At 43.3% G+C, this 14782-nt stretch overlaps 1 protein-coding gene across 2 annotated transcripts in view; it reads left to right on the top strand.

The window, feature by feature from the left end:
- Positions 1-1710: 1710 nt before the first annotated feature.
- The window catches only part of nfx1 (nuclear transcription factor, X-box binding 1), a 28578-nt gene continuing 15506 nt past the window's right edge, over positions 1711-14782 (top strand). Inside the window, exons 1-6 of one of the 2 annotated variants that reach the window (XM_036944197.2) lie at positions 1711-1798; positions 1884-1977; positions 8066-9085; positions 9332-9493; positions 12462-12539; positions 12769-12874. In XM_036944197.2, coding sequence (XP_036800092.2) covers positions 1956-1977; positions 8066-9085; positions 9332-9493; positions 12462-12539; positions 12769-12874 — 1388 coding nt within the window. In that variant the 5' untranslated portion in view covers positions 1711-1798; positions 1884-1955. The remainder of the gene's footprint in view (positions 1799-1883; positions 1978-8065; positions 9086-9331; positions 9494-12461; positions 12540-12768; positions 12875-14782) is intronic. The other variant, XR_016486632.1, reaches the window with a different exon arrangement.

Here is a 14782-nt window from a genome sequence, read left to right as displayed (position 1 = left end):
CAAGCACCATGCTCTACCAACTGAGCAATATTATTTTTACGTGGTTATTGATGACAACCACAACCCAAATGTTCCTTGTTAAAAATATTTATATATTTTACAAAAACTAATAGTTCATTATTGGAAAAAAAAATGTATCATTTTTTGGGGTTGTTCCAGTAACTGTCTTGTTTTTCACTGTGGTGACTGGCCGTGCTTTTGTGAGATGCAGAGTAGGTGAGCGGATTATCTCTGCATGTGTATTTCCCACCGTGAAGCATGGATGAGGAGGTGTGACGGTGTGGGGGTGCTTTGCTGGTGACACTGTCAGTTTTTTATTTAGAATTCAAGGCACACTTAATCAGCACGGCTGCCACAGCATTCTGCAGCAATACACCATCCCATCTGGTTTGCGCTTAGTGGAACAGGACAATGACATGACAATGACCCAACACACCTCCAGGCTGTGTAAGGGCTATTTGACCAAGAAGAAGAGTGATGGAGTGCTGCATCGGATGGCCTGTCCCCCACAATCACCCGACCTCAACCCAATTGAGATGGATTGGGATGAGTTGGACCGCAGAGTGAAGGAAAAGCAGCCACCAAGTGCTCAGCATATGTGTGAACTCCTTCAAGACTGTTGGAAAAGCATTCCAGGTGAAGCTGGTTGAGAGAATGCCAAGAGTGTGCAAAGCTGTCAACAAGGCAAAGGGTGGCTACTTTGAAGAATCTAAAATCTAAAACATTTAGATTTGTTTAACACTTTTTTGGTTACAACATGATTTCCAATGTGTTATTTCATAGTAATGATGTCTTCACTATTATTCTACAATGTCAAAAATAGCATAAATACTGAAAACCCCTTGAATGAGTAGGTGTGTCCAGACTTTTGACTGGTACTGTATATAAAGACAATGATGAGAGGTTAACATGATAACAAATCACTATCCGAAAATATTCTTGACTGAAAATTAAGCATAGACTGCATTTGACCAAGCTCTTTATGAACTTATAGCCTGGCATATCATCTCAGAGAGTTAACCTTTTGCAGAGTTGCATTATCTCTGAAATCTTTTTAAATCAACAGCCCAGTGATCCAAGTCCACAAAACATCCATCATAGCCTCTGTCGACCCTGATTCCTTCCATGACTGTCTGTCTGGCCTCGCTTAGACACTATGGCTGTGATGGATGTGTAGGCCTAGGGGTGTGATCCTTTGTCTGTACAATATTGTGGGATCCTTTGTCTGTACAATACTGTGGGAAGAATTTCCTCCATTGAGGCTAGGTTGAAGAAGGGTATATTTTGAACCTAGCATGGAGGACAGTAGATCATTCCATGCTATACTATTCTACTTGAGTTAAAGGTAGACTTAGTAACATGACATAGGTGCAAAAAGTAAACAGCAAAGTGGGTCAATTTCCGCAACAACTAAAAGCATTGAAGCACGAGCCTCAAATTCCCCGCTGTTTTGGTGCGCTGCCTTCTATCTCGCTCATCTCAATATCTGCGGTTCTGCTCTTGGCAAAGTAATTCACAGAGTCTACGTTCAGTTATATTCTATTTATTTAAGTTCAGTTCTATTATATTTCATTTATTTCAGTCCAGTCCAGTTATATTTCATTCTAAAGTCAATGGTATCTGGTGACACTGTCTGTGGACAGGGACGGGTCTGTCCCCCTTGTGGTTATTCCGACCAGAAGGCTAACCGTCCTGCGGGTGAGTCTCAATAAAGTTCCATAACTTCAAACTCCTTTGCAGGAAGAATCGTCAGAGCTCGTGTTTCACACAACCGTTCGTTTATACCGCAATCAATCATGTAAGGAGGGGAGACATGTTATTGTTTTTGTGGGAATAATAAATACAAAGTGGCATTTAATCTCTGGTTGTTAATCTCCCAACAGCTGTTTAAAAAAATCTTAGCTACAAACTTCGCGTGGGAGAAGAACGTGAGCGACTGCCAACTGTGTGATTGAATGGCTGAGGGCTCAGTCACAGGTAAAGTAGTTTAGCTAGCAGTTAGCTAACTGTCTAGCTAACTAGATTGCTCACTTCAGTTTTAACTAGAGTGGATAATCATTTAAGTATCTCATGCTATTTAGCCCAATCATAGCAAATGGAAATCCAAAGTGAAATTACAGGGTTTGTGTTGAACTGCCAAATTGCACTCAGCTAACGTTAGCAAGCTAGCTGGCAGTGTCATATCTCTCACTCACTCAGTAACCCAACATAGCAGGCGTAGAAAGACGCAAGAGCGGAGTGTCAGTGGAAACGTGAGTTAGGTTGACATACTGTATTCCTCAAACAGAAACCTCTGCTTTGTGGTAAGGGGGCTCACTCAGTTCAAGCGGGTCACTTCTGCAAAGTCTCATTTTAGTGTGTTGCATTATGGGGATAACTGTCCTACATGTCGACTGCATGAACTTTACAACCATGTGATCAAAGGCCTATAATTAGTGTTTTTGTTTGACCCAGGCGAACGGGACCTTAAGACATGTCTGAAACTGGAAGCAACTTTTCCGAGATTCAGATGTATACAGTGTACAAATGAATATGATATGAGTCTCTTTTCCCCAATTGATAGAAGTCTAAGCCCAAAGACGGAACATCGCGATACTTCCGCAACGCTTGTGAAACAGACCAAGCAGGCAAGGCCAGGGTTTGAGAAGTTAAATTCCTCCATAGTAGTTAATTTTGTCGAAATGTGAAGGCACAACCTAGATTCGAGCCAATGTCTTAAGTAGTTGAACATATTGTTACTCCAACCTCAGTGACAATCTGACACGTTTTAATTTTTGTTAAAAACAATATATTCAGGTGAGGTTTAATGGCAGTTTGCATCCAATATGTTAAATTACTACCACAACTGAACTATAGTATAGATCCATTACACTTTGTGATAGAAATGTGAAACTGAATTTTTTAAATTTTTTAAAATTACCATGCCAACTAACACTACTCATTAAAACCTACCTCCTTATTCCAGTACTTTAACCCTATCTGATCCTACCCCAGGCCAACAGCTTGAGAGGATGGGACACTACCACTCAACACACCATGTAACTCTTCTGAAGTCATCTTGTACCCCCAAGTACTTTTATGCAGCTGACAACACATCTATTTTCTGTGATTTACTTTCCATTTCTGCAGTGCAGTTGATAAACACTGCTATGAACACTAAGAAGCAAACCTTACTGAAGCATATCATTCATTGACGTATCCCTCTATGCTGGCACAGATCTACCATTCACAAGGATCCTCTCAGAATCTCACCCTTGACCTATCCTCTACTTTATTCACTGTTTTAGCATACAGCACCTTCTGCACTACTCTGACTCTACTCAACCTGCCTCTCTCGCACCATACACTTCCGATCCCCAGCAACATGGACACCCCTAAAGTTGAAGCACACAACTTTTTCCACCGAAACTACCCATGCCCACTTCCCACATCTTGGAATCTCCCTCCTACACACAGTTGCGGCATGACCATAAACGTTTAACCTGAAACAGCGCATTCGCCACAAATGCTCTAACAGGTTAACTGATACATCCTAACATGACCATGTCGGGTTAAGACTGACTCAAAAGGACTAACAGGGGCTTCTCTGTTTCACCATGCTCACCCACCGGGTCTGCATCGCACCAAACAACGGGTGTCACAGACACCAGGAATCTTCCAACTGCTCCTTAACGCTACCAAAGAAATCACTCCTTTCAATGGTGCCCTGTTCCTAATGAGCAAAGCGAGAAACAGATCTTGGCCCAGGTTGCGTCGCATGGAGCGCCTGCTCCCTCTGATCTGAAGAAACACTAACATAAGTGCACATCGGGTTACCTTCACCGACTCAACAGCACCCACCAACTTTTCCACCCAACCTGAAAACAACTATGGATCAGCCAAAAGGCCTGGTTCCACCCTCTTCAAAAAAATCTCACTCCCTCTGGACCAAATGTGTCTTATCATAACCGTCCATCAATGCATTGCTCGGGCTCTGAGCTCTTCACAACACCTTCTACCCCTTCCATTTCACCTCCAGAACTCAAACTGTAGTCCGGCTCACTCTGTTTGAACTTGACATCAACCCTCCTCGATATACCCTCTCCCTTGTTATTGCTAGCTCCAACAGATTCAAACCCATCCTCTGCCTCCCTCAGTATTTTCAACCTCCCCTCTTTCCCTCATTCTCCTCCCTTAACTAATTACCTGACTCTTTCTGAAAATATTCAAGCCCAAATCTATTTTTAGCCTCCTCGAGAAACATGCTAAGCCCTGTACTGCCTCCACTTCAGACACACTACTCGTCTGTCACTACTTTATATCGAAGGAATGCCTTTGATTTGACGGCAGGCACATGCGCGAGACGACCGTTAGACCAGATCACGTGTTTCTATGCAGAAGTTTAGCGGGCCAACGTCGCCATGATATTGCCTACTCGTGTGATCGGGGACTTCTATTGTAGAAGCACTTTCTGCTTACCGTCATTGGTACAATCTACACACACAGCCTATTTTTAGTGTGTGATATGGGGGTTGGAGACATGTTTATTTCGACATAACAAACTTTTATAAACAATGGCACACTGCCATGCTGCACTGAGCCTTGCTGTTGGAAAATCAAATCCGTGTCAGATGCACGTCCCCCGACTTCACTCTTCGACTTTTGTCTGCAGTTGGTTGCTTCAGCCGTACCACTGAAACAAGCCCAGTGACTCACTTGCAATGCCGGCAGGCCCTTGATATGGTTTTGACTCGATGGGATGCAGTGTTTGTCAGATTTGACTTTTTGTAGCAGGTTAGGAGAATTTGGTTAAGGTTAGGAAAACAGAATTATGGTTAGCTAAAATGCTAAATAATTTTTTGCCGTTAATTTGACAAAAGCTGAATCCCTTCTAGCCCTTGAGATCCCAAGGCATTAAAGGTAGACTCAGCGACATGACATGGATGAAGAAAGTAAACCGAATAGTGGGTCAATTTCAACAACTAGGAGCATTGAAATGCGTGGCCCAACTTCTCCACTGTTTCGGTGCCCTGGCTACCACGCTGTGAACAGTGTGTGAGCGAAGTCTTGCATCGCGCTCATCCCAATATCTCCGGTGATGCTCGTGGCAATGTCATTTTGCTGAGTATACCTTTAACAAGGCATTCTTCCTTATCCCAAGGATTCTCAGCTATAACAAGGATTGTCTATTGGACCATTTTGAGCCAATGAGAGGGCAGATATGTGTGTGTGAACAACAGGCCATAGAGCTAGATAGGACTCATCTCCACCATTGTAGCGTGGGCTGTGCCAATGATCTCCATTTTAAAGTAGTACATGGTCTTCATTGGCTGATTACTCTCAACTCATAGGAATCCCCACCCAGTTGACTACTTTAAAGTGGTGGAAGCCCTCAGTGGAATTGTCCATGCTAAAACGGATTATACCCATGATAAGTCCTTGATCTTTCTCTATGACAACAGCCACAACTCCGATATACACTGAGTGTACAAAACATTAGAACACCTTCAAAATATTTTGCCCTCCGCCTCAATTCATTGGGGCATGGACTCAACAAGGTGTTGAAAGTGTTCGACAGGGATGCTGGCCCATATTGACTCCAATGCTTCCCACAGTTGTCAAGTTGGCTCGATGTTCTTTAGGTGGTGGACCGTCCTTGATACACAGGAAGGTGGTTGAGCAGCGTTGTAGTCCTTGACACAAACCGGGGCGCCTGGAACCTACTACCATACCTTGTTCAAAGGCACTTAAGTCTTTTGTCTTGCCCATTCACCCTCTGAATGGCACACATACACAATCCATCTCAATTGTCTCAAGGCTTAAAAATCCTTATTTAACTTGTCTCCTCCCCTTCATATACACTGATTGAAGTGGATTTAACAGGTGGCATCAATAAGGGATCATAGCATTCACCTGGTCAGTCTGTCATGGAAAGAGCAGGTGTTCCTAATCTTTTGTACACTCAGTGTAAAGTCTTTTTATTTGATAAAATTTGCCCGAAATGCCATGTGCGTCCACTTACAGTACCAGTCAAAAGTTTGGACACCTACTCATTTCAGGGTTTTTCTTTTCTTTTTACTATTTTCTACATTGTAGAATAATAGTGAAGACATCAACTATTAAATAACACATGGAATCATGTAGTAACGAAAAGTGTTAATCAAAATATATTTGAGATTCTTCAAAGAAGCCACCCTTTGCCTTGATTACAGCTTTGCACACTCTATTTAGCGTCTATAAATGGCCTAGGCCGGCCCAAGCCTTTCGCCCCCTCTTGACGGGGTAGATAAAATGTTTAGGTAGCTTGTGCCCAGAGTTCAGATATAGAGTTCCTATAAATAATAATACAGTGGGGCAAAAAAGTATTTAGTCAGCCACCAATTGTGCAAGTTCTCCAACTTAAAAAGATGAGAGGCCTGTAATTTTCATCATAGGTACACTTCAACTATGACAGACAAAATTACAAAAAATACAGAATCACATTGTAGGATTTTTAATTAATTTATTTGCAAATTATGGTGGAAAATAAGTATTTGGTCAATAACAAAAGTTTATCTCAATACTTTGTTATATACAGAAAACGTTGCCAACAAAGGGTAAGTCTTCAAGGTTTTCACACACTGTTGCTGGTATTTTGGCCCATTCCTCCATGCAGATCTCCTCTAGAGCAGTGATATTTTGGGGCTGTTGCTGGGCAACACGGACTTTCAGCTCCCTCCAAAGATTTTCTATGGGTTTGAGATCTGGAGACTGGCTAGGCCACTCCAGGACCTTGAAATGCTTCTTACGAAGTCACCCCTTCGTTGCCTGGGCGGTGTGTTTGGGATCATTGTCATGCTGAAAGACCCGGCCACGTTTCATCTTCAATGCCCTTGCTGATGGTAGGCTTTGTTACTTTGGTCCCAGCTCTCTGCAGGTCATTCACTAGGTCCCCCCGTGTGGTTCTGGGATTTTTGCTCACCGTTCACCGCTCACTTGTGATAATTTTGACCCCACGGGGTGAGATCTTGCGTGGAGCCCCAGATCGAGGGAGATTATCAGTGGTCTTGTATGTCTTCCATTTCCTAATAATTGCTCCCACAGTTAATTTCTTCAAACCAAGCTGCTTACCTATTGCAGATTCAGTCTTCCCAGCCTGGTGCAGGTCTACAATTTTGTTTCTGGTGTCCTTTGACAGCTCTTTGGTCTTGGTCATAGTGGAGTTTGGAATGTGACTGAGGTTGTGGACAGGTGTCTTTTATACTGATAACAAGTTCAAACAGGTGCCATTAATACAAGTAATGAGTGGAGGACAGAGGAGCCTCTTAAAGAAGAAGTTACAGGTCTGTGAGAGCCAGAAATCTTGCTTGTTTGTAGGTGACCAAATACTTATTTTCCACCATAATTTGCAAATAAATTCATTAAAAATCCTACAATGTGATTTTCTGGAATTTTTTTTTCTCATTTTGTCTGTCATAGTTGAAGTGTCCCTATGATGAAAATCTCTCATATTTTTAAGTGGGAGAACTTGCACAATTGGTGGCTGACTAAATACTTTTTTGCCCCGCTGTATATATCGCTTATACACTGCTCCCTTCCCTACTCTGCCAGTGTGGCCCATTTCATATACAGTCATTGCTGTGACCACATTATGTGAGCTGCATGTTCATTGAACTTTAGCCTGAGAAGCTGACGAGCTACATAATCTAGGCTAGTACTGGTTGACTCATGCGCCAGCCAGCTACCCAATTTTTTTTTTTTTTTTAACAATGGCTCTGGCCTTGCTCGTCTAAAGTCAGCCAGTGAGCGTCTCAAACAAATAGCCAACGTTGTTGCTTAATTCTCTGTAATGATAGTGAGGCCAACTTAGCTCGATGACGTGCTCTCGTGTCAAAGTCCAGGCCGTCCTGAATAGAATGTCTGTCATACTCAGAGCTGTCATACTCATAGCCTTGGCACGTGACTCCCAAGTCAACATTGTTGTCTTTGGAGTCACTTGTCAAGCCTGTCTTGCCTGCGTCTACACTGTAGTTATGATGCGGCTTCACAACTTTCATGCCAAGCCACTCACTAACAAGTAGGCTTTTTTTTCTTTTTTTATGCATAGACTCTCTGGATTTGAATCCAGATGAGACTTCAGCACGACAGAAATGTAACCAGCAGCAATCCAGGAGGTGTCGGAACAGAGAGGGCCACAACCGTAACTGGAGTGGTTCTAATAATTACGGCCCAGCACCGCAGCAACAGCAGCAAGGCCATTTTCACCATGGGGTCAAACAATCTCAAGTCCATGACAATTCAACGGTCCCTGTAAATTTCCATCCTCCTCCCTACCACCAAGAGGATGTATCAAGGGGTCGAGGAAGAGGAGGAAGAGGGGCTAACGGAGGTGGTGGGGGAGGGGGCCGGGGCTCAAGGGGCCAGCCTCCAAGGTGGAACAGGCCTGGGGTCGACACGGGCCCCCCTGGCTTACCTAGGGGCCACCATGGACTGGGTGGTGGTGGTGGCTACAGGCCTGGAACACCCCCCATAGACGGGCCTAGCTGGCGTCGAGGAGACCCTGGCGGCTGGAGTGTAGAGGTGGGGCCTGCCCACGAAGACCACCAGGACACCCGCCCTGAAAAACCCCGACGGTTCAGCCAGGAGCCGCGGAGAGAAGAGAGAGGTGCGAGGAGTGCGAAAGGACCTCCTCACTCTCTGGAAAAGCAGGAGAACCACGACAGCCACGCTACAGGAGGAGGAGGCTGGGACCCTGCTGAGCCCAGAGAAGAAACCCCACCATCAGAAATGGGGGCCAGAAGCCGAAAAGGAGGGAGAGCCGAAGAAAGGAACCCCCACGTCGACGCTCAACAGAAATTCCCTGAGCCCAAGCGACGCCAGGGGCCTATCAAAGAATATCCCCAGGAGAAGGACCATGAGAGGGGAGCCAGAGACATCCCCTCTGGCCATCGTGATAAACTGGGCTCTGGCACTGAAGAGGAGCCCAGCTGGAGGAGTCAGGGGAGAGGCCAGGCGAGACGCACCCCCCTACAGGACAGAGGCCAGAGGAGAACACTCAACTCAGACCACAGGCCTGGACAGAAGAGGTGGGACAACGTGCCCAACAAGAGCAAGGAGACTCAGACAGGTGAGAGGGCGAAGTTTCACAGTTTTTCAAAAAGTCCCAGAGTAAAAAAAAACAAAACAATAGAAAATGTGAATGAGTTTGTTCTGAAAGTAGTTATGTTAGTTGTGTGTTCCAAATGGCACCCTATTCCCTACATAGTGCACTACTATGGGTCCTGGTCCAAAAGAGTGCACTATATAGGGAATAGGATCCATTTGAGAAGATGTCATGCTTTTGGTCTTGTCTCTCTCCTCCATATCTGTCCAGGTTGCCTGATCGAGCAGCTGTCTGAGGAGAAGTATGAGTGCATGGTGTGCTGTGAGGTGATCAGAGTCATGGCTCCAGTCTGGAGCTGCCACAGCTGCTTCCACGTCTTCCATCTCAACTGCATCAAGAAGTGGGCCCGCTCCCCAGCCTCCCAGGCAGACGGTAGGCCTAACAGTCCCTCCAGCTCTTCATTTATTCATGACTTTCAACACAATAGTCTTCCATAGATGGGCACAATGCTTCCCCCACACAGACAATACAGGAATGCAAATTCTGCTCGACAGATGGTACTGCTGTACATTGATGATGCTACAATATCACTGTAGCAAAAATGTGGCCCCAGTGACCTTATCTTAAATATTTAAAATAATGTATTACAAAAATTAACTAGGCAAGTCGATTAAGAACAAATTCTTATTTACAGTGACGGCCTACAAGAAGGCCTCCTGCGGGGACCGGGGATTAAAAATATAGGACGACACAACACTACATAAAGAGAGAACGAAGACAACACAGCATGGGTGACGCAGTGGTCTAAGGCACTACATCTGTGCTAGAGGCGTCACTACAGACCCTGGTTCGATTCCAGGCTGTATCACAACCGGCTGTGATTGGGAGTCCCATAGGGCGGCGCACAATTGGCCCAGCGCTGTCCGGGTTGGGGTTTGGCCGGAGTAGGCAGTCATTGTATATAAGAATTTATTCTTTACTGACTTACCTAGTTAAATAAAAAACATATGACAACACTGCATGACAACAGCATGGCAGCAGCAAAGCATGGTAGCAGCACGAAACATGGTACAAACATTATTGGCACAGACAACAGCACAAAGGGCAAGAAGGTAGAGACAACAATACATCATGCAAAGCTGCCACAACTGTCAATAAGAGTGTCCATGATTGAGTCTTTGAATGGAGATAAAACTGTCCAGTTTGAGTGTTTGTTGCAGCTCGTTCCAGTCGCTTGCTGCAGAAAACTGAAAAGAGGAGCGACCCAGGGATGTGTGCGCTTTGGGGACCTTTAACAGAATGTGACTGGCAGAACAGGTGTTGTATGTGGAGGATGAGGGCTGCAGTAGGTATCTCAGATAGGGGGAGTGATGCTTAAGAGGGTTTTATAAATAAGCATCAACTAGTGGGTCTTGCAAGAGTATACATAGATGGCCAGTTTACAGAGGAGTGTGTATATAGTGCAGTGATGTGTCCTATAATGAGCATTGGTGGCAAGTGTGATGGCTGAATAGGAAAGAACTGCTCGAGAGCACCCTTTCCTGCCGATCATCTCCGTGATCTAGCGTGGGTGGGTCGGTCATCTGAATCGGGTTTAGTTTGGCAGCTGGGGTGAAAGAGGAGTGATTACAGTAGAGGAAACCAAATCTAGATTTAACCTTAGCCTGCAGCTTTGATATTTGCTGAGTGAAGGACAGTGTACTGTCTAGACATACTCCCAAGTACTTGTATGAGGTGACTACCTCAAGCTCTAAACCCTCAGATGTAGTAATCACACATGTGGGGAGAGAGGCATTCTTCTTACCAAACCACATGACCTTTGTTTTGGAGGTGTTCAGAACTAGGTTAAGGGCAGAGAAAGTTTGTTGGACACTAAGAAAGCTTTGTTATTGAGAATTTAACACAAAATTAGGGGAGTGGCCAGCTGAGTATAAGACTGTATCATCTGCAGATAAATGGATGAGAGAGCTTCTTACTGCCTGAGTTATGTTGTTGCTGAAAATTGAGAAGAGCGTGGGGCATAGGATCAAGCCTTGGAGTACTCCCTTGGTGACATGCAGTGTCAGCTAATGTGCAGAGATGAGATGTTACTACTGTACTAGAAATCTAATAAACGTTTACTGGTCGGTTACACTGATTTGCAGGCATTCTAGCAGGTGCAGCAAAATGCTTATGTTAGTAGCGCCAACAGTGCAGTAAAATGTCTCGCAAATAATACAAAATCTAAACAAGAAATCACAGAACAAGTCCAATTACCAATAAAGAGTAGATATTAGTGTGAGCATGTCAGAATCCAGAATATAAAAACATGGTGTGTTTAGACAGTATATAATTTGGAAGGAAGATGGTATGTACAGCAGTAGGTATATTAGGATGAGCTATGTTGAGAATACAGTATATACATGCATGATGAGTAAACAAAAGTATATAAAACAGAATGAGGTGACCAGCGTTCAATGACTCTAAATACATGGGGAATTAATCTCAAGGTTCAGGGCAGAGTACCGGACTGTTAGCTGTCTAGTGATGGCTGTTCAACGGTATGATGGCCTGGAGATAGAAGCTGTTTTTCAGTCTCGTGGAGCTTGGACGATAAACCGAAAGTTATCAACACGATCACTTATCGCAGGCATTTTGCTGAGAACGTTCATTATGACAAGTAGCCTATACCAGAAAAATGTGAAGCTTCAAATGAAATACATTTGCTAATATGGGTGATTGTTAATGGGCCAATTGATTGCTGCAACCATCAAATTAGTAGTTTAAAAAAAAAACAGTTTTAACTTACAGTATTTACTCATAAGATCAAACACCTTTTTTTCTTAACTGCGTTGTTGGTTAAAGGCTTGTAAGTAAGCATTTCACTGTAAGGTCTACTACCCCTTTGGTATTTGGCGCATGTGACATAACATTTAATTTATTTTTAATTTGACCTTTTATTTAACTAGGCAAGTCAGTTAAGAACCACTTATTTTCAATGACGGCCTAGGAACAGTGGGTTAACTGCCTTGTTCAGGGGCAGAAAGACAGATTTTTACCTTGTCAACTTGGGGATTCGTTCTTTCAACCTTTTCAGTTACTAGTCCAACCATCTAACCACTAGGCTACCTGCCGCCCCAGGAAAGGGAAGGGGGATACCTAGTTAGTTGTACAACTGAATACGTTCAACTGATATGTGTCTTCCGCATTTAACCCAACCCCTCTGAATCAGAGAGGTGCGGGGGAGGCTGCCAGGATAGATGATAGCAGTGTGTGAACAGACTGTGGCTCGGGTGGCGGAGGTCCTTTACAACTTAGAGTACAACCTTACAATCTAAGATATATTGTGACTCACCATTTAGCTGATGAAGTGCTTTGTAAATTGGTCTATGTGATATGCAAACTTTGCTCTCACTTGCAGAAACAAATGATGGGTGGCGGTGTCCGGCCTGTCAGAATGTTGTCTTCCAACCCCCGAACGTCTACAAGTGCTTCTGTGGTAAGGGATTAGCTAATAGCCAATTTTAGCCATTATTCCTACCCTGTCGTGCATCCCTAGTCTTTCGCTCTCTTTGAGATGCTTTGTGTATTAGAGATAATTATTAATCTCAATGACACTAACCTGGTAAAGTAAAGGTCACATAAACAAGTAGTAGGAATCAATGTCCTTGTCCTGATTTCTGGAGTTAGTTCCCTGTACTGTTTAATTATTCTGCCATGATTGACAGGCAAAGCGACCAACCCAGAGTTCCAGCGTAGTGAGATCCCACACAGCTGTGGAGACATGTGTGGGAAGAAGAGGAGCGGAGCAGACTGCAAGCACCCCTGTAACATGTGAGCCACAACCCAACACATGCATAACCCACCACCACATAACAATCTGCTGTTCTACAACATGAAGTGGTTGTCTTGATTGTGTCCCCTGTGGTTGTTGCACTTTCGAGCCCTGGACACAATTTTGGTTGCATATGCTCCTAAATATTTTTGCTTGGGTGCACCAGTGCCTAGAAAACAAATCACCCAGATAAATTGTTGTAATGACTAGGCTTTGCTCTACCGTTGTTTCCGAGTGTCCTAGAGCGCATATATTTGTTAGCATCATGGTTCTACCATTACTACAGCGGAAACGTTTCTAGCCCAAATAGATCAAAAGATATTACCCTTTTTCCTGGGGAAATTTTTTTTTTCTTCCTATGGGCTGCATTTTACGTTCATTTTACGTTCAAAAACCATGTCGCGGGTCATTCTAAAACAACTCTGTGGCTGTTTACACCTTGTTCAGTCATGTTACCTCATTAGCTAGCTAGCAACCTGGTAAATTTACTAGTAGGCTATATCGGAACATTTGAGGGGCACAGAAACAAAGGATAATTTTCTTAAGAAGATCAATGATTATACTAATGAATGTCTCCTTCATGTCATCACTCACAAACTTGATGTTCTTAAGAAAGTGTACAAGTGTCACTAATGCGTCTCGATAGGAAAATTGTGATTTTACACAATGTAGAAACCTAATATTCCACAAATGACTGCAATTTCAATGACATGTATTAAGCTTTTTATAATAAACAAATGTAATTACAGGGTTACTTAATAGTTTTAGGGCACAAAATGTGCATCAGAAGTGCACTATCTAGAATTTATAGACCCAATAGACGATCTCAATTGTTACAATTTGCTATTCTTCAATAACACAAACGCCAAAGCAAATCAATAGTAGGGAAATGGCTTTATTCAAAGAGGACAAATCATACGGGGAGGTAGATGGTCATTCTCCCCTGTCCTCAGGGATGCTCTCCAGTGATTCTCTCCCCAGAACAAAGGGACAGCATGTAGTTTCATAACCCAGCCCTAGCCTGTGGTTGACCAATTAGGATTCCTTGCAATAAAACTAGCCAATGGCCAAATAATAAATAATGGCCAAAGTATCCTATCCTACACTCCCCCCTAGAACATTTTTTAAAAATGTGAAAAACATGAAAAAATAGGCAGTATAAGAAAACATTAGTAGTAAGCGTGAAGTCATTCACATTAAACACCTTGCATTTCTATAAAACACAAAGGGCACATTTATTTCTTATTGTAACAGCAAGTACAGACTTCAAACAAAATGAAAGAAAATAGGTATTAACGGGTATAATGATGATGTCCCGATTCCTACCACATCCTGTATTAGGAGGAAACTCACACAAAAAAGACAATATTCAATTGTACTATTGACAAGGTAATCATTCATCAAGTCCTTTAAGTGACAAGCTCTTCCACACTGGTATCAGTCCCACATAGATAACTATTAAATATGATGTTCTGCCGGTCGTGAGGAATTCTTCTTCCGTTCCACTGGCTGCACTTCACCGGTGATCTTGTATCATTTCAGGTACAGTCCTTGAACCGAAGACACTAGATTCTTATCTGTAATGAAGGAAACAAAAAGTGAAGTAACATGTCCTGTTTTCCAGAAAAAAAATATATTTCACAGATTTCCCTAAGTAAGCATGTCCCAATTTTCAAGAAAATGTTGGACATTTCACCAAGATATCCCTAATATGATTACTGCGGTGTACAACATAGAAGCTTATCAGTTTCTGATCATTTTACTATGCTTCTTCACCCGGGATTGGCCCCAGATTGCTTATCAAGCAGTTCTTTATTCTCCAGGCTCCGCTTTGTCATCAAAATGGACAACCTTGCAACGAGTAAAGTGTATCCGCTGTGATTTTCCCTGGACTGTTACTGCTGACC

Source organism: Oncorhynchus mykiss, chromosome 15, assembly GCF_057628025.1.
Source record: "Oncorhynchus mykiss isolate SJ-2025 chromosome 15, ASM5762802v1, whole genome shotgun sequence".
Taxonomy (NCBI): domain Eukaryota; kingdom Metazoa; phylum Chordata; class Actinopteri; order Salmoniformes; family Salmonidae; genus Oncorhynchus; species Oncorhynchus mykiss.
The sequence above is the reverse complement of the archived record's forward strand: the minus strand, read 5'-3'. Positions and strand labels throughout refer to the sequence as shown.